Source organism: Peromyscus californicus, unplaced genomic scaffold (genome assembly GCF_007827085.1).
Source record: "Peromyscus californicus insignis strain IS unplaced genomic scaffold, ASM782708v3 Scaffold_3__1_contigs__length_106647218, whole genome shotgun sequence".
In the NCBI taxonomy this organism is placed as follows: Eukaryota; Metazoa; Chordata; class Mammalia; order Rodentia; family Cricetidae; genus Peromyscus; species Peromyscus californicus.
Genome location: NW_026294551.1, coordinates 42,786,225 through 42,807,992, shown reverse-complemented (window position 1 = coordinate 42,807,992; position 21,768 = coordinate 42,786,225). Strand labels below are relative to the sequence as shown.

Genomic DNA, 21,768 nt, shown 5'->3' with positions numbered 1-21,768 from the left:
TACAAGCCACTGCAAAAATTGGGTTTTGTTACTTAAATAAAACTACATCTTTATTTATATCTTACAATTGTATGATTGAAGTGTAGTTTGTATTCCATTTCTATCTAGGCCAGTTTAAACTTGTAAGTTCTAAAAACTGAGATCCTAAATCTTTATCAAGTTTGTATAATGTACAAGATAGAACCGGGAATATTCTCAGTGCCTGCACACTTAGTTTTTGCTTATATTTTTATTTCTGATGCTTATCTGGTCACTTGCCCTTGACAAAACTCTGAGGGTCCTAAGGGATTTTTAATATTAATATGTGGTGGTAGTGCTACCACATGCCTACATCTCCTGTTTAGTGCCTCATAGTCTAGTTAGAACCTCATCTGATGACCCAACTTTTTTCTTCTGATTACCTTCATAATTTGCCCTCTAGTCATTTCAAGGTTATAAGGAGAATGAGCCAATAAAAATTTTTGATCTTGTTGGGCAGTGGTGGCTCATGCCTTTAATCCTAGCAAGAGGCAGTCAGATTTGTGAGTTCAGGGGCAGCCTGGTCTACAGAGTGAGTTCCAGGACAGCCAAGGCTACACAGAAAACCTGTCTCAAAAAGAAAAAAAAAGTTTGATCTCTTTATCTTCCTTACCAGAATTTAGTTCCATAGATAATAAATCCTACTACTATCTCACTGTGGCAGTGTCTTTGATAAATATAACAGCATTTCTCTAAGAATGTGTATTATAAGGAATTGTGAGTTGTATTGATGTGAAATGATCGGTTCTTTCTGATCAGTTGCCCTCTGGTAATTTTCTTCCTTTTAACCCAGTGGTTTGAACTGCAATTCATAGAAATATCAGTAGATTATATAAAATTCTTTTTTTAGACTTTATCTTTTTTGTTCTCTATTTTACATGAGATCAAGTCTTCAGTGTCTTAATTACTATAGCTGTATAAGTCTTGTTTTGTGTTTTTAGGTGGTCTTACTATGTAACTCTGAGTGGCCTAGAATGCACCATGTAGCTCAGGATGGTTTTTGTTTTTTTTTTCTCTCATATAGACTTTTTTTTTTTTAACATAAAAACAAGTTATAATTCAAAAGTCCAGGGTTATTTGAAACTGGAAAATATTTTCTCTGTAGAAAATAGTAAAAATGATAACATTTCCCAATAAGCCCTTTTTTTTTTTTTTTTTTTTTTTGGTTTTTTTGTTTTTTGTTTTTTTTTTTTTTTTTTTTTTTGGTTTTTCGAGACAGGGTTTCTCTGAGTAGCTTTGCGCCTTTCCTGGAACTCACTTGGTAGCCCAGGATGGCCTCGAACTCACAGAGATCCGCCTGGCTCTGCCTCCCGAGTGCTGGGATTAAAGGCGTGCGCCACCACCGCCCGGCCCAATAAGCCCTTTTAAGCCAAATAATAGCTGAATTATACATAAAAATATTGATTAGATTCTGGGATACAGAAGAGACCTGTCTTCATCTGTTCAGAGAGCTATGTTTTACTTAAGTTGTGTAGGTGAGATTCCTCTTCATCTTCCCCTTCACTGTTTGATTTATGGCAGACATTTTTCTATAGGCTAGTCCATAATCTAAAAAGATTTTTAGCCTCCCCTCCTAGAAGTATAGCAAGCATATTCTTTCATCAGCTTGATACGGTACAAATTCTTAATAGTGAAATCACTTGCCCAGTGATTAGGCAAAACCAAAACTTATTATAAGTCACAGTTATCCTAGAGTCCTCGCTGCTAGGTAGCCTCTCTGGTTCTGTGGGTTGCAGTCTGATTGTCCTTTGCTTTATATGTAGTATCCACCTATGAGTGAGTACATACCATGTTTGTCCCTCTGAGTCTGGGTTACCTCACTCAGGATGGTATTTTCTAGTTCTAGCCATTTGGCTCTGGCTGTTCTTGAACTCATAGGTTTACTTGCCTCTGCTTCCTGAGAGCTGGGATGAAAGGCATGTGCCACTGTGCCTGCCTTGCTATATGAAATTCTTGGATGTCCTTAGATCAGGTCCTACAGACATACATACACACCTATACCACGAACACTCTAATTAGGAACCCTGGGTGGCTAGTGAGCTTCAAAGCATTACTCTGAACCCCAGTGCTGAAGTGTGTGCCTGGCTTTGTATGAGGATGCTGCAGATCTGGACGGGTCCCCATGCCTGCAGGTTAGTCAAGCCATTTCCCCAGCCTCTTGCACCCTGTTTTAAAAGACAAATTTTAGGCCGGGCGGTGGTGGCGCACGCCTTTAATCCCAGCACTTGGGAGGCAGAGGCAGGCGGATCTCTGTGAGTTCGAGGCCAGCCTGGGCTACCAAGTGAGTTCCAGGAAAGGCACAAAGCTACACAGGGAAACCCTGTCTCGAAAAAAGCCAAAAAAAAAAAAGACAAATTTTAGATCTTTAAGATCAAGTTGGGTATAGCGAATTCATCATCAAATCCTCTGAGATTTGTATAATATTGTCTCAGTGTTGTTCCCTAAGATACTAAGATAATCCGAGAATGTTTTTCAAGTTTCTCCTCAAACTCCCCAGTAGTGTATTTCAGTGAGGTAGTGTGTTTCAGTGTACTTCTCATCTCAGATTAACTGTAGTCTTGTTGTAGTGTTAATTTATTACACAGGGTTTATGGAAGATATCTTAGATGCCAGTGCTGGTACTATAAAAACTAATCTGTTGTCAAGTTCGTTGTTAGAATAATACAAATCTTTGTTGTTCCGCGGTATTAAATTTAAAATCTTAAATCATATACAAGAGCATTTCTCTTCTCTGCATTGTCACAGACATGAGGACCTTATTCAGTTTGATCACAGCTATGTCTGTTCAACTCTAGTAGTCTAAATGTCTTCTGTAGGAATTCATGTTCTTTCAACACACACTTCTCAGAATTAGACTAGACCATTTCCATTTCCAGTGTATTTCATTTCCCAGAACTAAAGAGGATTTTCTAGATTCACAAGAATATCACAGTACTGCAACCCCAAATCTAGTATAAATGCCTAAATTAGTTTTTTTTGTTGTTGATTTTTTGAGACAGGGTATGTCCTGACTGTCCTGAAACTCACTTTGTAGACCAGGCTGGCCTCAAACTCACAGAAATTTGCCTGCCTCTGCCTCAAGTGCTGGGATTAAAGGTGTGATCAAAACTCCCAGTTTAGTTTTGAAATTTATGGCAAGTAAAAATAGAACCAAAATACTAACATTCATCTATGTAAAACAAGTTGATATTCCATGGTTTTTTATACTTTAGGTCTACAGCTGTCTTACACATTAGTTATAGAAACTTGTTAGAAGAAGAAATTATGGACAGAAAAAGGATCATGAGTCATGTTATGGGTTTTTACTCTTTTTTTTTTTTTTCTTTCTTCTTTCTGGTTTTTCACGATTTTTAGTCCTGGCTATTCTCAAGCTCACCTGCCTCCTGAGTGCTGTGTGCCTCCATGCCCTGCAGTTTTTGCTTTTCTTTTTTTTTTTTCTTTTTTTTTTTAAAGATTTATTTATTTATTTATTTATTTATTATGTATACAATTTCCTCTCTGCATGTATCCCTGCAGGCCAGGAGAGGGCACCAGATCGCATTACAGATGGTTGTGAGCCACCATGTGGTTGCTGGGAATTGAACTCAGGACCTCTGGAAGAGCAGCCAGTGCTCTTAACCACTGAGCCATCTCTCCAGCCCCAGTTTTTGCTTTTCTAAGATGTTACTTTGTCTCAATAAACAAGTTATTTTGATCTTAAAACACAATGATAAAACTGTCATTTATACAAATTATTTGGAAAAGTAGCATTTTTAAAAGTAGCATACTTCAAAGCATGTAGCAAATTTTAGAGACTCATGAGGTCGTATCTGCTTCCCAGATTTCTCTGATGTGTCTCTTTGCTGGATAAATCCCCAGGAAAGTTACCTGAACTAGAATTTTTTTTTAATTGTTTGAGAGGTGTTGCTATGTTTCCTGGGTTGGCCTTCAGTTTGCTGTCATCCTCCTGCCTGCCTTAGCTTCAAAGATGGTGGGATTATAGGCATATGACACTATCCCTTGCTGAATAGAGCTTTTATTAGTTGGTTTTTGTAGTTATTTTGCTTTGTTTGCCTTAATGGGAAATTAACCCAGGGCCTTGTTGCTTGCTAAGTAAGCTCTCTAACTTTTCAGAGATATCCTTAGTCCTAATGGGTCTTTTATCACTGTTTTTGTTTAAACCTAAACTTTAGAGTTACTTATCTTCCTTTCATAAACATCCTTTTGGTAAGCATCTTTTTCTACAATGAGAAGGTCTGGATCTGTATTTGGAGCCAGAGGGGTGTGTCACTTCCTTAGTGTGCCATGTTCCAAGCACTATATTTAAGCTTTAGGGATATAATGGTGAGCAAAACACATCTGCCTTTTTGGAGGGAAATAAATGGTGGGGAAGAAAAGTACAGGAAAACATGAGTGTATACCACAGGAGAAACTGTTCTTGTTTGAGTTGTTGAATAGAATGTAATGGCCAAGGAAAACTTGTCTGGAGAAATAAGCTGAAATTTGAAAAATGAATATAGGAGTAAAGTGAGGGAGGATGAGCAGCAGGTGGTTCTGGAAAAATGAGCATTATGTTAACAGCCTTTGAGACCAAGGTGTCTGAGTAGAGAGAGCAGGAAGAGTGATATGAGGAGCCTGGAAAAGGTACCTATGACCAGTCAATTCAGGGTCTTAGAGGCTATATGAAGACATGGTCTTGCTGGGCGTAGTGGTCCACACCTTTAACCCCAGCTCTCAGGAGGCAGGTGGATCTCTGAGTTCGAGGCCATTCTGGTCTACATAGTGAGTTCCAGGATAGACAGAGATACGTAGTAAGATGCTGTCCGAAACAAACAAACCAACCAATAAATAAATAAATAAAAGATATGGTCTTTATCATAGGAATGCTGTTAAGTCATTCTTTGTACATATATATCTTTGTAGTTCTAGGGAAGGAACCTAAGACTGTGTACTTGCTAGACAGTTGCTCTATCACTGAACTACACAACTAATGAAATTATTTTAAACAGTACTATTATATTAATAGCTCTTCTCTGCCCTTCTATTTTGTAGATAATGTTTAGGCTTCTTTGGTTTATTGTATATTTTCCTCTAATGTCTTTAAGTTGTTTTTGTCTCTGTTTTGTGTTCTTCGAGATGCGGACTCTTGTAGTCCTTTCTGGTCTTGAACTCTTTATGTACCTGAGGTTGAATTTACAATGATACTCTTGTTCTACCTCCTAAGTACAGGGATTATAGATATATGCCACCAGCCCTACTTAAGCACTCTATAGTTTTGAAAGATTTGTTTCTGTGTAATAGACATACACCATCTCCCAATTCAAAGTCTTCCCTATCTGTATGTCTCAAATGCTGTATTTGAGACCTTGGGTTCTAGAAGAATGGATTCTATAGTGTAATCATTATATTTTTAGCTTTATATGATAAAATGCATAAGGAAAGTTAAGCCAATGAGATAGCTCGACTGCTCAAGGCACACTGACTTCAAAGCCTAATGACCTGGGTTTGTTTCCCAGAACTAGCATGGTTGAAGGAAAGAACTGATTCCCAAAAATTGTCGCTCTGATTTCTGACCTTGACACATGTATTGTGTGTACTCACACAAAACAGAATAAATAAGTGAATGTGTAAAAGAGAAGTAGCTATCCTTGCGCAGTCTAGATGCTAGCATATGAACTATTCCTTTTGTGCTTTGTTTTGTTTTGAGGCAGGGTTTCTCTGTGTAACTGTTCTGGAACTCTGTAGACCAGGCTGGCCTTGAACTCACTGTGATCCACCTGCCAATACCACCACCCGGCTAGTTTTTCTTATTTTGAGGTAATATAGTTATAAAGCTTTGTACCAGTACTATCAGTAATGTATATAAATTTAAAGCAGTTTTCACAGTCTTTTCAGCATAACTTGGTTTCCAGCTGGGTGTGGTGGCCCACACCTTTAGTCCCAGCATCGAGGAGGCAGAAGCAGGTGGATCTCTGAGTTCAAGACCAGCTGATCTACAAAGTGAGTTCCAGGACAGCCAGGGCTGTTACACAGAGAAACCCTTTCTCTTATTTTTCTTTTTTCCTTTTTGTTAAATATATTTTTATTTTATTTTTATGTGCATTTGTGTTTTTGCCACATGTCGGGATCCCCTGAAACTGAAGTTTCAGACAGGTGTGAGCTGCCACATGGGTGCTGGGAATTGAACTCGGGTCCTCTGGAAGAAGAGTTAGCACTCTTAACCCCTGAGCCATCTCTCCAGCCCGAGAAACCCTTTCTTGAAGGAAAAAAAAAAAAAAAAAAAAAAAAACCAAGACAAAAAAACTCCTTGGTTTCCTTTGTGGGATCCATTATTCAGATTTGAGGTTTTTATGTGGATTGTGTTTCAGAATGGTAGTCCCTTAAGGATTTGCTTAACCTCTTTCTGCAGGTTGCTTCAGAATTGTCAGGCTTTATGCTTAGAATCAACTACCTTAAAACTTCAAATTTTTTAGCCATTGTTTTGTTATCATACTGCTTATTTCCTGAGAATATATAGATAAATAATTCTGTTGTCTTTTTTCCCTAGACAGTATTTCACTACATAGCCCTGGTTGGCCTGGAGCTGGCTATGTAGACTAAGCTAGGTTGGAACTCAAAAAGATCTACCTACCTCTGCCTCCTGAGTGCTGGAATTAAAATTATAGGCTATGCTGGGCCTAATCCTTAGATTTTATCCTGGTCACTTAAACTAAATTCTGTTTAGCCTGAAATCAAATAATGCCTAACTTTACATGGTTTTCTTGTTTCTCATTCTCTGACCCAGCTTCAAATGTGGGTATAATAAATATAGGGGGAGAGGAAGGGGAAAGAAAATCTGCCCTTTTTCTTTAGAAGAAATCTGTGGTAGACGTGGTGGTATACCTGTAACCACAGCTTGGGGAAGTGAAGGCAGAAAGATCCTTGGCTGCATAGTAAGTTTGAAGACAGCCTGAGATACATGAGGTACTTGGTTTATTTATTTAGTAGTGTGTGTGTGTACAGGTGCACACGTGCCACTTGTGCAGTGGCAGTCAGAGAACAGCTGGTAGGAGTCATTTTTCTCTACCTATGGGTCCCAGGGATCAAACTCAGGTCACCAGACTTGATGGCAAGTGCCTTTACCTAATTAACTATCACGCCAGCCCTAAAGTTTCTTTCTGGTTTTTTTGTTTTGTTTTGTTTTTTGGAGACAGGGTTTCTCTGTGTAGCCCTGGCTGTCCTGGAACTCACTCTGTAGACCAGGCTGGCCTCAAAGTCACAGAGATCCAGCCACCTCTGCCTCCCGAGTGCTGGGACCAAAGGCGTGCACCACTGCCGCCACCCAGTTTAACCCTGTGATTTTGAAAGTACCTAAGTTGAGTTAGAAAGTGAGTAATGTGAAAGTGTTTGCAACATATGCATCATTTTCTGCTTTTGTTTTTTGAGATAATCTCTATGTAGCTTGGGTTGGTCTTGAATTTGTCTTCTTGTCTCAGCCTCCAGACTGCCATGATTGTCTTTGCCATTGTGCTCTGTTCTTTTTTCCTTTTTTCGAATAACCCTTTATATTCTTTTTTTAAATAATGCTTATGGTTGTTTTGCCCTCGTATATGTCTGTATACCACTTGCATGTCTGGTGCTTTCAGAGGAAGACCTGGAACTGAAATTACTGATGATTGAGAGTTGCCTTGTGGGTGCTGGGAATTGCACCCAGATCATCTGAAAGAGAAGCCAGTACTCTTAACTGTTGAACCATCTCACAAGACCAATTTTTTTTTGTTTGTTCGGCTCATTGTTTGAATAGGGGTGCTTCTCCCTTGCGCTTAGGAGGGCAGAGGCAGGCAGATCTCCTGAGTTCTAGGCTAGCCTGGTCTACAGCCAGGGCTACACAGAGAAACTCTCCAAAAACAGTCAAAGATGGGTTTCAATTATCCAGGCTGGCCTTGAACTTACTGTGTAGTCAAATTTGCTATGTAGCTGGTGATGGCATTGAATTGCTGATCCTCCTGCTTCTTCCTTGATTATTGTGATTACAAGCACACTACCAGACCCAATTCCCAGCACCAACAAGGCAACTCTGAACCATCAGTAATTTCAGTTCCAGGAACTCCAACACTCTCTTTGGTCTTCCTCTGTAGGCACCAGGCATGCAAGTGGTATACAGACATGCACGAGGGCAAAGCACCCATAAACATTATGGGTTTTGTTTTGTTTTTTTAATACCAATTCCATTGTATAACAGTTTTGTTGATACTTCAGTTATGGTTGTTGCTCTTAGTTTTTCCTTCATATTTTATGCTTTCTAACTTTGCGTCTACCTTTACTGCATTTCTATAGTCATTTTGTTTTTTTAATGGTACTTTTTGGTTTTTGAAGACAGGGACTCTCTGTAGCTCTGGCTGTTCTAGAACTCATTCTTTAGACCAGGCTTCCTCTTGCATTCTTAGCATTGTTCTTGAAATGCTATCTCAGTAGCCTTACCCTATAATGTTCTAGCAGATTTTATGGAATATTCTACCAAGGATAAAGGTATCCTCATATCTGTTACTGGGGGAAAAAAAAACTTACTTGCCTCTAATTTCTCTCAAAAAAAAAAAATATAGGGGTTGGGGATTTAGCCCAGTGGTAAAGCGCTTGTCTAGCAAGCGGAAGGCCCTGGGTTCAGTCCTCAGCTCCAGAAAACAAACAAACAAAAAAATTTAAAAAATAGAAGTTCTGGGAAGATTTTTCTAGGTCAATCTCTTTGCTATCTTCTCATTTCTAGTCATTACTTATGTAACACTTTGCAACCTCCTTCACTCTCTGTAACTCCCATTTCTTTCTATATACACACCTAGAGTGTTACCACCATTTTAAGAAAACTACACATGTACTGGATTACAGAGTTTCTGCATAGCTGTCACCAAAATACAGGAGATAGGGAGAAGACACTTGTCTTGGCTCGTGATTTTAGAAGTGTCAGTCCACTGGGATGGTAAACACATAGTGGGAGTGAACTCCATAGTGTGTCAGCTAGGAAGCAGAGAAACAACATAGAGGAAGGGCCTCCTTCCTACAAGCAGACCTACCTCCGATTTTTCAGCATGTCCCAATAATGTCTTCTTCACAATTGTGAATCTGTGCATTGGCTCCCAGTCTTCATTAGCTGCTCTGGAAATGTCATCCTAGCCACATCTAGAAGTGTGTTTTCCTAATCTTAGGATTCCTAACCAGCATTCATAGCCTTTCCTTTACTGAGCTTTGTTCCTCTGTTCACTTTAGTTCTTCTCTATAAAAATACCTTGTTCTTATCTGTCGTCTTTTCTCTTGAGTCCTCTGTAATCCTGGTTCTTTATCACCATAGAAACTGCAACAAATGTTCATTCTTTTTTCTCATTTAAATGTATTTACAAGAGCCGGTTGGTGTTTCTGTTAGCTGTTTTTTCATGCTTTGTTTGTTTTTGTTTTTTCCCCGAAATAGGGTTTTTCTGTGTAGCCCTGGCTGTCCTGGAACTCTATCTAAGACTAGGCTGTCCTCAAACTCAGAGATCCGCCTGTCTCTATCTCCTGAGTGCTGGGATTAAAGGTGTGTGACACCACCTCCTGGCTTGCTTCCTTTTCTTATTGTAGAGCTTCTAACTCTTTTTTTTTTTTTTTTTGGCTTTTTTGAGACAAGGTTGCTCTGTGTAGCTTTGCGCCTTTCCTGGATCTCGCTCTGTAGACCAGGCTGGCCTTGAACTCACAAAGATCCGCCTGCCTCTGCCTCCCAAGTGCTGGGATTAAAGGCATGCGCCACCACCGCCCGGCTTGAGCTTCTAACTCTTATGTGAAAAATGACATATTAAAGAAGTAAATTATATGGGGCTGGAGAGATGGTTCAGTGGTTAAGAGCACTGGCTGCTCTTCCAGAGGACCTGATTGAATTCCCAGTACCCACATGGCACTTCACAACTATCTGTAACTCCAGTTCCAGGGAATCTGACACCTTCCTACCTTAAAATAAAGTTATATTATTTAAAAAACAAAAAGTAAATATACATTTATAATGGATTTGGGATTGTGTGTTTCACTCTTAATTGTAGAATAAAGTAGTGGCTCCACATCATCTGTTAAGATGTATGAATTTCCATTGCTTTGATGTATTTGAAGAGCTGGGCTGGGAACTCAGAGGTAGTGTATTTGCCTAACATGGGAAGTCCTAGCACCATGGGAAACATATTAAATACTTCTACATTGAATTAGATTCCATTGTCAAATATTTCTAACATTAAATGATAGGAAACCTTCCCCTTTATAGCAAAGACAATAAAGCAAACACTGTGGTTATGGGGCATCATTTGGTGGTCTGCTCTTTTTGGCCTATTCCTTTGGTGTTTTTACTTGTATTTTTGTCAATTGTGTGTGAGAGGAGTTGGTTGTGGTTGTTGTGATTTTGTTTTTGAGATAGGGTTTCACCATGTAGCTTAGGTTGTCCTTGATCTGGATAGCTAATATCTTTGTCTGCTGAGCTGCAGAGATTACAGAGATTGCACTAGCCTCTATGTGTCTGCATGTGCTGTATTGAAAGCAGACATACTGTTTTGATTGTTAACAGTTAGCAAAAGCACATCGAGATCTGAGCCTGCATAGTTAAGAGTGAGAAAATCAAACGTTCATAACTACTTGGAATACCTTTGCTCTCAGAGTATTTTAAGGTCTGTACTACATTTATTACAGAATATTAAAGTGGTAACTTTTTGTTTTATTTAGCTTGTCTGCTCATTTGCAACTTACATTTACCGGTTTCTTCTACAAAAATGGTAAGTTTATAATGGAAAAATTCTTCATTCTGAATTATTTGTGTTCTTTCTTTTTCTGTTTTGTTTTGCTAATTTTCATTTGTTTGGAATTTCTTGTTTTTATTTTTTTGTGTGTTCTGGGTATTAAACACAATGTCCCTCTCAAGCAACTGTGTTGCTACTGAGCTATACCCATAGCCATCTGATGCTTTTCAATTTTAAGCTTAAAATGTAATGAGAAAAATTTTAAATAGTTATCTCAGAAGTTCAAGAGGCCAAGGATCTTAGTATGACCCACCTACATATTATTTGTTGAGTTGGTACTACGTCATTGGTATTGTTTTGTTTTTGTTTTGATGTTTTCAAAGAGAACAATAAAAAGCTGAAATAACCACTACTACTAATGAGATACTATCAGAATGTCAGTTAGTACCAAGAAAATATATGGTATTTTGTGTTCATTTCAGCAAATGCTAAAAGTATGTTGGGGAAGTTGAGTTGTTTTAAAAATGAATAAGGGCCAAGAGTGGTAAGGGCCAGGCATGGTGGTGCATGCATGAGGAGGCAGAGAGTTCTCTGCATTCAGAGCCATCCTGGTCTACATAGTGAGTTCCAGGCCAGCCAGGGCTACAGACAGTGAGACCCTGACTCAGAACAACAAAACAAAAAACAACCCAAAAATAATTAGGGCATTATTGAGGTGGCTTAGTAGATAACATGAGACCAAGCCTAATGACCTGAGTTTGATCTCCAGAACTCACATGGTAGAGGAGAGAACAGACTCCTGTAAGTTGTCCTATATCTCTATATTCATACATGCTCATATACAAACACATTTAAAGTAAATAATGATTATAAAAAAGAATAAATAATGCCTGTCAGCTTGTCCATCTTAAGTTTATATATCCTCTTATTCAGTGGAATAAAATTTTTACCAGAAAAAAAGCTTAAGTTTTTCTTGAAATAGTTCAGTAAGTAACAAAGTTTAAGGGGCTGAGGAGTAGAGAGTGGTGGTGTGGGTGCCAACACAGGCCAGGTCCTGCGTTCTGTCTGCAGCCTTGAAATAACAGACAGGTGAGGATGATAATAAAATAGTGTGGTAACCTCTTGATAAGTGAGTCATGGTTTTTATATTAGAAACTTCAAATCTGATCATATGTATATTGTCCACTAACAGTGTTTACCCCTTACTTTAAGAGCTGGCCTGTTTTGTATATGGAGGTAACCCAAATAACAATTTCTATTCTCTTAAATAATTTATAATCTGCAATTCCTATTTTTAATCATCTGTATTTGTTTTCTATAGTACTCATATATGAACTCATTTTAGAAGCCATAATTTAACCTTTATGGATTCATTAGCTTTGTTTCCAGGGACTTTTTAAAACATAAATATATTGATACTAAAATGGTATCTTTGAGAACTATCTGATAAAAAAAAATTTCCTTGCCAAGTGTAGAGAGGCACACAACTTTGATCCCAGCACTTAGGAGGCAGATGGATCTCTTAAGAGTTCCAGACTGGCCAGAGCTCCATAAGCCCCTATCTCAAATAAAATAAAATTAATGGAAGTTTGAGAAAATTAAAAATTTTTTGTTGGGCCAGAGAGATGGCTCAGAGGTTAGGAGCATGGGCTGTTCTTCCACACGTCCTGAGTTCAATTCCCAGTACCCACATGGTAGCTCACAACCATCTATAAATGAGATCTGGTGCCTCCTTCTGGCCTGTTGTGATACATGCAAGCCAAACACTACATAATAAATAAATATTTAGTGGTTTTGTTTGTTTGTTTTGTTATTCGAGACAGGGTTTCTCTGTGTCGTTTTGGTGCCTGTCCTGCATCTCGCTCTGTAGACCAGGCTGGCCTCGACCTCACAGAGATGCACCTGGCTCTGCCTCCCGAGTGCTGGGATTAAAGGTGTGTTTAAATATTTAAAAAAAAAAAAAAATTAAAAAAAAAAAAAACACTTAAGAACCAGAATAGAGAACCAGCTTCAAGGTTCCTAACATTGTTGGATGTGGTGGCATGTGCTTCTGTATGTAACTCCAGCACCTGGGAGGCCAAGGCCAAAGGATCGGTAGTTCTTGCAAGATCTAGGTCAGTTTGCCTGTTTCAGACAAACAAAAGGCCCAGAATAGGAGAAATTACATGAGAGATCTGAGAATGAATTTATATACGTTGTTAGGGTTCCATTCTCATGGTAAGCATTGTTTTGACAATCTTTCTGTTTTGGGCTCTGGATTATTTTTGCCATCTTAGAATATTTTCATCATGATGATAATTTTCAAAGAGACTGATTCAGCCATCTTTTCTCAGTATACTTTGCATAAATAGATTGAGGTGGATTTGTTTTGTTTTTTGGTTTTAGTTATTGGTTTTATTTTGGTTTGGGGCTAGATACCAAACACCTATCCTTCAGCATACTAGGGAAGCAGTCTACCCCTGAGCAATAATGCCCATAGCCCAAGAAGGTTGATTTTCTGTAGGAAAGAAAGTTACTTAAAAATCTAAGAAGGAAAAAAATATTGTTTTCAGTATATATAGGTATATTAATGATCTAGTAATAGTTGTGTATATTATTGAAGTTTAGTATTTAAATATTTAGGTTTGAACTATTAACTTCAGAATTTTAAAGATCAGTAAATAATAGACAGTACTTTGGAGCCTTGGCTTGCAAAAGTTTTTGTTATTTAATCAGAAAGTATGGACTCTGATACTTAAAACTAAATTTTTTTTAAGTTTTCTAAGCCAAAGCATGCCTATGTGGTAAATAATATTTTTGCTCTTGCCACTTAGACCCTTTCTTTCTCTTCTCTCTCTCTCTCTCTCTCTCTCTCTCTCTCAAGACAAGATCTTATTATGTATATCAGGCTGGCCTCACATTCACAGAGATGTACCTGCCTCGACCTCCCAGGTGCCAGGAATAAAGATGTGTACCGCCATGTCTCACTAAATAAATTTTCTAGTAATGTATTTTGGGAGAAGGAAAAAGAATTTTTTTTGTTGTTGTTGTTTTGTTTTGTTTTTTAATCCTCTAGAACTATTTTACCCAGGCTTCTTGCCAAGAAGCTTTGCTTGCATTTGTCACTTTTGAAGAACACATTTTTTGTAGTCTCATAAACGTTAAATTTTCAAGTGAGAAGTAAATAGGTTAAGTGTAATTAAAACAACTGAGCCATCTTACTCAAATTGGGAGAAAAATCTTAGTCTATAGGCAGATACATATATTTGTCTTATGAAAAGTTTATTATTAAAAAGAATGCTACAAGTCTGGAACTGAACTGGGAAGAAAAAAGAAAAATAAAGCTTGTGATATGTTTTCATTATAGGAAGTCTTTTGAGATTCCTTAACTTAGGAAAATATTTTTTATTTTTTTTCTCATGTATACATTAAAAAGATTTTTAAGACATTGGTTTTTCTATTTAGATAAGCCATCACAAAACTCAGAAAATGAACAAAATTCTGTTACCCTGGAAGTCCTGCTTGTGAAAGTTTGCCACAAAAAAAGAAAGGTAACGTATAAAATACTAGTAGATGAAGTAGAATAATCTTTAATTGAACATGTTTCTGCATATCTACTATAATTGTGAGCCAATTTTAAAACCTCAGAAATGAAGACTGTTGAGGCTGGGCTTGGTAACACACACCTTTAGTTCCAGCAATTGGGAGGCAGGAACAAGCCAGGCCTACCAGACCTACATAATGAGATGGTGTCTCAGAGAGGGACAGGGAGACAGCTACATTGGTGGCTGACTTACTCCTTTTATAACCTGTTGCCACCCTTCCTAATTGTCCCCTGAGCTGAGCATCTGTACAAAACATTGTCAAGTAGAAGTCACAGGCAGAAGCTGTGGTTTTAGGACAGATTCAGTTGCTTCTATCATTTAGACTCAGGTTGTTCCTTAGCTACTAGTGCATTGATATGGATGTAATCTTTACAGTATTAGATAAGAGCTGAAAGAGTTTTTCCCCAAAACATTATTTCTTAGATTTTTGCTTGTAAGCCTATTCTTTAATGGCTGAGCCATCTCACCAGCCCAGATTGTTTGTTTGTTTATTTATTTATTTATTTAGGTTTTTGGAGGCAAGGATGCTCTGTGTAACAGTCCTAGCTGGCCTCAAACTCACTCAGATCCGCCTGCCTTTGCCTCCCAAGTGCTAGGACTAAAGGGGTGCGCCATCATCACCCAGCAAGATTATTTCTTTTATAGCACAATGATGGAAAGAAATTTACTGTCAGCATTATCAACCATTGACTTATTAATACATTACATCAGATTGTATTTAGAAGATTAAATCATTTCATCATAAAAACAGCTGCCATAATGGCAATATAAATTTTCTGAGCAACCCACCAAAACCAACAGCATGTACTTCTAATGAATTTAAGTCCTTGAGTCTCTCTTTTATTTAAGGCAACAAAATTAATAATGGCTACATGATAGGAATGGGTATTTCTTTCCAAAGAGGATGTAAGTATGTCCAGTAAGCACAAGAAAGGGTGATAGAGGGTTTTTTTGTTCCTATTTTTTCGAGTGCACCTATGTATCATTACATCTTAAACAGGAGTTAAACTATATAGAACTCCTGCTGGCGATTTGTTCCATATGGTTTAAAGTGATGAGAGACTTAAAGCTGCCAGAGTCATAACAAGAATATGACTGGATGATAGGAGACACATAACATATTAAAAAGTGGTATATGTAAAGTTATTCAACTCCCATAAAAATTTATGATAGGCAGTAAAGTGAAATTTTAAAACACATTATTTATTTATGCGGAAAAACTGTAGTTATAAGAGTGTGTCCTGCGAGTAATGCCTGGGGGCGCTCACCAACCTAAGACAGAGCGTCTCTGTGGCCTGGGCAGGCGTCTCCATGACGGGTAAGGTGACCTGCTGACGTCCCATGCACCCTAAGTCAGAAGCTCATTTTCTAGTAAAAGGGGGACCTGTAGGACCCTAGCCCCCGTCTTGGGTAACTGTTGCCTTGCTTGCTACCTTGACCTTGATATCCTCCCTATGCTAATTCCCTGCTGGAACTATTCCACCCTCCTGAATGCTTAAGGGAAGTTCCTTGTCTGTGTATCCTGCATAATGGGTGTCAACAGCTTAGATGAAAGATTGTAAAACATCAGTAGCGAACTTCTGCCCTCTGGGGTTCTCCCATTGTGCTGTAATCCTGTATTTAAGACCTCCTCCTTCCTTCAATAAATGGCATTCGGCAAAAAAAAAAAAAAAAAAAAAGTGTGTCCTGTTTGTGTTTCAGAAAAAATAACAGTTGTAAGCATCTTCAAAGGACATGTATACCCAATTGTTGGTTTTAGTTATTTGTGAAATATAAGGCTTAGGATGTGGGTGAGACTTAGATTTCTCATGTAGAGTAGAATTTTCTTTTAATCTGTAAATACAGATTTATTATTATTGCTATTATTATTTATAGTTTTTTTGTTTGTTTGTTTTGGTTTTTTCGAGACAGGGTTTCTCTGTGTAGCTTTGCGCCTTTCCTGGAACTCTGTAGCCCAGGCTGGCCTCGAACTCACAGAGATCCGCCTGGCTCTGCCTCCCAGTGCTGGGATTAAAGGCGTGCGCCACCACCGCCTGGCTATTTATAGTTATTTTGACTGCCTGCATATCTGCGCATCATATACATGCCTGATGTCTTAAGAGGCATCCCTAGGGGGCTGGAGAGATGGCTCAGGGGTTAAAAGCACCGACTGCTCTTCCAGAGGTCCCGGGTTCAATTCCCAGCAACCACATGGTGGCTCACAACCATCTGTAATGACATCTGGTGCCCTCATCTGGCCTGCAGGGATACATGCAGGCAGAACACTGTATGTGTAATAAATAAATCTTAAAAAAAAAGAGGCATCCCTAGATCTTGTGAACCGCCATGTAGGTGCTGGGAATCAAACCTGGGTCTTCTGGAAGAGCAGCCAGTGTTAAGTTTCTGCTGAGCCATCTCCAGCCTGTTTTATTTCTTTTAAAGAAGTTACTAAGTTGGTTGTGGAAGCACATGCCTATGTTCTATGACAAGGGAGTTACGTCAGAAGCATCAGAGCTATGAGGCCAACCTCCTGGACTGTCCTGTCTCCATAGTTACCACATGAGATGCAGTATTTTTTCTACTGTGCTCTCAGCATAATTAGTTATGGAGTGACTATTTCTCAGATGAATGCTGTCTTTCCTATTAAAGAATATATAAAATAGATATGGATTTACTGTTTTGTAACAATGGGGTTTATAGGTATCTTCTCTTTCTGATGCTCCCATTTGTTACATCAAAATTTAAAGGAAATGTTGAAGTTAGGGGATTTTAATATTTTAAGCATGCTACTAATTTCTCCCTCTCTCTCATTTTTTTTTTAGTGTTTTAATTTTTTTGGAGACAGGGTTTCTCTGTGTAGTCCTGGCTGTCCTGGAACTCAGTATGTAGACCAGGCTGCCCTGCAATTCACAGAGATCCACCTTCCTCTACCTCCTAGGAGGGCTTGCGCCACTACTGCCCAGGTTTTTTGTTTGTTTGGGGTTTTTTGTTTTGTTTGTTTTCTTTTCTTTTTTTTTCCCAAGACAAAGGGTTTCTCTGTGTAACAGCCCTGGCTGTCCTGGAACTCAGTTTTGTAGGCCAGGCTGGCCTTTAACTCATGGAGATCTTTCTGTCTGTCTGCTGAGTGCTGGGAACCCAGGGACTCATGCTCTACTACTGACTTTATCACCAGCCCTTTAATTCTGTTTCTTTTTTCTTATATTTCCAGTTATTTTGTTTATATTTTAGGTTTTTATTTTATTTACTTATTTTGAGGAAGATTCTTAAAGTAGTCAGTGCTGCTCCAACTCACTATATAGTCCAATATGAGCTTGAATTTGTGATCCTCCACCTGTACCACCATACCTGTCAATATAGTGCTTGGGATTGAACCCAGCACTCACGCCTTTGTGCATACAGGGGAAATTCTCTACCAATGCACTACAACATCCCCAGTCTTTTTTTTTAGACTATATTGTTTTCCTTACTGCTTGTAGTTGAAACAAAGCCTTGCACAGAGTAGACAAGTGCTTTCACCACTGTTCAGTACTTTCAGGCCCCATACCTCCATTCTAAGCCCATGTATTTCATATTTGTAATACAAATCTTACAAATAACTTAACAGATGGATACTGGATATACTTTTCTCTCTGTTCATTATATTGTAGTAATCTTCAATTGCTTTAATATTGGGAATCTGCTTGTTTTATTTTTTATTTTTGCTTCACAATTTTCAGCAGTATAATTATTTTAACATGCCATTTGATAATCATGACTTATACCATGTTTCCTATGACTGTGATTAGAAGTTTTAGTGTAATTAACCATTGCTTATGTATAAATGTAACTTATGAATCTTTACTTTGCAGGATGTAAGTTGTCCAATAAGGCAAGTTCCTACTGGTAAAAAGCAGGTGCCTTTGAATCCTGACCTCAATCAAACAAAACCAGGAAATTTCCCATCCCTGGCAGTTTCCAGTAATGAATTTGAACCTAGTAACAGCCATATGGTGAAGTCTTACTCATTACTGTTTAGAGTAACTCGTCCAGGAAGAAGAGAATTTAATGGAATGATTAATGGAGAAACCAATGAAAATATTGGTAATTTTATTTCTATAATTTCACTAGATTATATTATTGGATGTTAAAGTAGTCAGTGAAAATATTTGAATTAATATTTCTTCATAATATTTAGAATTGTGTATAAAGTATTTCCTTTTTTTTTTTTTAAATAACTTTGACTTTCTGCTGGATGTGGTAGTTTGTGCCTCTAATCTAGTGCTCAGAAGACTGAGTCAGTAGAACATGAGTTTGAGGCTAGCCTTGGCTGTAATGTAGCAAGACCCTTTCTCAAAAACAAACCTAAAAATAATAGTAAAATAAATAAAATAACCCATACAACCTTGTTTCTTTCCAATATTGGAAAGATTGTTATTCTGTTGTTAATTTGTTATGCTGGAGATTGACCTAGGGCCTTCCTCATGCTGGGTTTCTGCTCACTGCTTAGGTTAAACCTGACCTTTCCCTTTTTGTCTTCTGTCTCTGCCTACCTGCTTTTTTTCCTTCCCCTCTTTTCTACTCTCCCTGCCTCTCTTTCCCTTTATTTTTCTCTTCTTACTTTCTTGCTTTTTTCCTTTTTCTCTTGATATATGGTCTCACCATTGCCTAGGCTGGTCTTTAAACGGGACTCGTGATCCTTCCAGCTCAGCTTTCAAAGTGCTGGGGACTAGAGTGCATGCCATTGTACTATCTTGAACATGAGCAGTATAATACATATCACACTGATTCCTATATCCATTCCTTTATTCTAGCAGATCAGAATTCATCTTTGAGGTAATCATTCAGTTGATGTATAGATACCTATAATACAAAGATAATTTGCAGTACTATTCTCAGAAGGCTTACAGCCTAGTTTAGGGAGAGAGATGTGGAATAAATAATTGCATTGAAATGAGCAGTGGCCTAACAGGTATATGTGAAGTACTGTTTCAAAGTTATTATAAGGAGCTGAAACGATAGCTCATTGTAAACACTCTTAGAAGAGACTTGTTGCTCTCCTAGATGATCCAGGTTTGGTTCCCCTCACCCACATGGCAGTTAACTGCTGTCTATAACGCCAATTCTAAAGGATCTGACATCTTCTGGCTTCCATGGGCACTGTATGCACATGGTACACAAACATAAATGCTGCCCAAAGCACTCATAAAATATAAACAAATCTCTTTTAAATTCTTATAATGGAACTCTGAGTAGTAATGAGAAGCTTGCCTAGCATGAGTCATCCCAAGCAAGTTAGTGTTTGCAAATATGAGTTCTGATGGTCAGTGATGTCAGGAAGTAAGGTCAGACCCAGCTGAGTTGTGCAGACCTACAGACTCCCTCACCCAGTAGACCAATTGGAGTGGAAAGCCACCCAGTGCATGGCCATTTCCAGACCAGCCTGAGCTATGTAATGAGATCATGTTGTAGAAAAATAAAGATGGACATAATACATGTTAAAAATCCAAAGTTGACACAAATGAATCTAAATATTGAAACATTGTAATTTGTACCTCCTTTGGGTAAATGAGGCACATTTTACTTTGCAGCTTTAAAAGGGACCATATATTGCAGGTGACAGTTTTTTTCAAGTAATTGTTTTACAAAAAATTTTATTTAATTCAGATGTCAGTGAAGAAGTTCCAGCCAGAAGAAAACGAAATCGTGAAGATGGGGAAAAGACATTTGTTGCACAAATGACAGTGTTTGACAAAAACAGGTAATATTGATGGTCAGATGAGGCTTCCATAGTGGTCTGCAAATGTTTTCATTCTGAAGCAGAGTAAGGTGATACTGCTTTGTTTTCTTCTAATAAGTGGAAGAACAAATTTGCAAATACTGCATTTCCTATTTATCATATAGTGAGCAGTAAGTAGAGATAAGGAACTATGAGTTAACTCAGTTAAAATTTTTTATTCAAGCCGGGCGGTGGTGGCGCATGCCTTTCCATCCCAGCACTCGGGAGGCGGAGTTAGGCGGATCTCTGTTTGTTTGAGGCCAGCCTGGGCTACAGAGCAAGTTCCAGGACAGGCACCAAAACTACACAGAGAAACCCTGTCTCAAAAAACAAACAAAAAAAAGAAAAGAAAAAAACAAAACAAAACACTGGGGCGCAGTAGTGAGTCTAGTGGTAAACAATATGGTCTACCTTCACTAGGCTTCACTCATGCTGATACTGTGTTCTGGGCAGCTAGGGGCACATGTGTTTTCTGTTTTATTCATTGTACCTCACATACACACTAATATATTCTTTGTATGAAATGAACTTGTCTTTGTTTTAATGAAGAAAAATGCTAAGAAGAAACTAAATGAATTTTTCCTCATGGTTTAATTGTAAAAATTTTAAATACGTAGAAAAGCTCAAAGAATATTTGCGTAATATCCACACACCCTTTACCTTTATTTTTTTACCATTTTATCTCATTGGCTATCTTTGTGTGTTTCATTTTTGTACTTCATCTCCACCTTGCTGTGCTTCAGCCTGATAGCCACTTACCTGCACTCAGCATGTCTAACAGTGGCTTCCTGTTCATCTAGTAATGTCTTTTTGTTTGGAATAGTCTTACTATTATTTAGATCAGGCTGATCTCAAGCTTTTTTTTTTTTTTTAATTATTTATTTACTTACGTATCCAGTGTTCTGCCTGCCTGTGTGCCTGCAGGCCAGAAGAGGGAACCAGATCTCGTTTACAGATGGTTGTGAGCCACCATGTGGTTGCTGGGAATTGAACTCAGGACCTCTGGAAGGGTAGTTCCTTGCAAGAACAATATGTGCTCTTAACCTCTGAGCCGTCTCTCCAGCCCTGGTCTCAAACTCTTTACCTCCCCAACCCCTCCCCCAGCTGAGGACCGAACCCAGCGCCTTGCTCTACTACTAAGCTAAATCCCCGCCCCACCCTACCCCTTTTTTTGATTTTTGAAGACAGGGTTTCTCTGTGTAGTTTCTGCGCTTTTCCTAGAACTCACTTTGTGGCCCAGGCTGGCCTCGACTCACAGAGATCTTAAACAATTAAAAAGGTAAGACACCTGAATTAAAAGTACAGAACTCACAGGGAGGCCTGCCCCTGCCTGCCGTGTGCTGGGATTAAAGGTGTGCGCCACCACCACCTCAGTGTCCTGAATGCTGGGAATATAAGCAGACAAGTATCACTATGTTGAGCTCTTTTTGTTAATTTTATTTTTAGTAATATTAGGTATTGAACAAAGGGCCTTGTGTATGCTTTTTTTCCCCCTTGTTTCTCCATGATTAATTCATTGGCATTTTTCTGTGAAGAGGATTTCCTCATTTTTTTAGTTTTTTGTTTAAACCAATGTGGATTAGCATATATTTTTAGTGAGTTTGTTTTCATCTGTTCATGTTGTTACTCATATTAATGCTCAAATTATACAAAGATTGGTTATAATGAGCCCTTTGAAGCAGATTCCAGTATCTCTTTTTTTTGTTGTTGTTTTTGTTTTTTCTAGACAAAG

General features: G+C 38.3%; 1 protein-coding gene across 2 annotated transcripts in view; it reads left to right on the top strand.

Moving 5' to 3' along the window:
• The window catches only part of Suz12 (SUZ12 polycomb repressive complex 2 subunit), a 48,617-nt gene that overhangs the window by 11,418 nt on the left and 15,431 nt on the right, over positions 1-21,768 (top strand). For both annotated transcript variants that reach the window (XM_052756875.1, XM_052756874.1), the window contains 4 exons: positions 10,705-10,754; positions 14,163-14,248; positions 18,130-18,361; positions 19,925-20,018. In XM_052756875.1, coding sequence (XP_052612835.1) covers positions 10,705-10,754; positions 14,163-14,248; positions 18,130-18,361; positions 19,925-20,018 — 462 coding nt within the window. The remainder of the gene's footprint in view (positions 1-10,704; positions 10,755-14,162; positions 14,249-18,129; positions 18,362-19,924; positions 20,019-21,768) is intronic.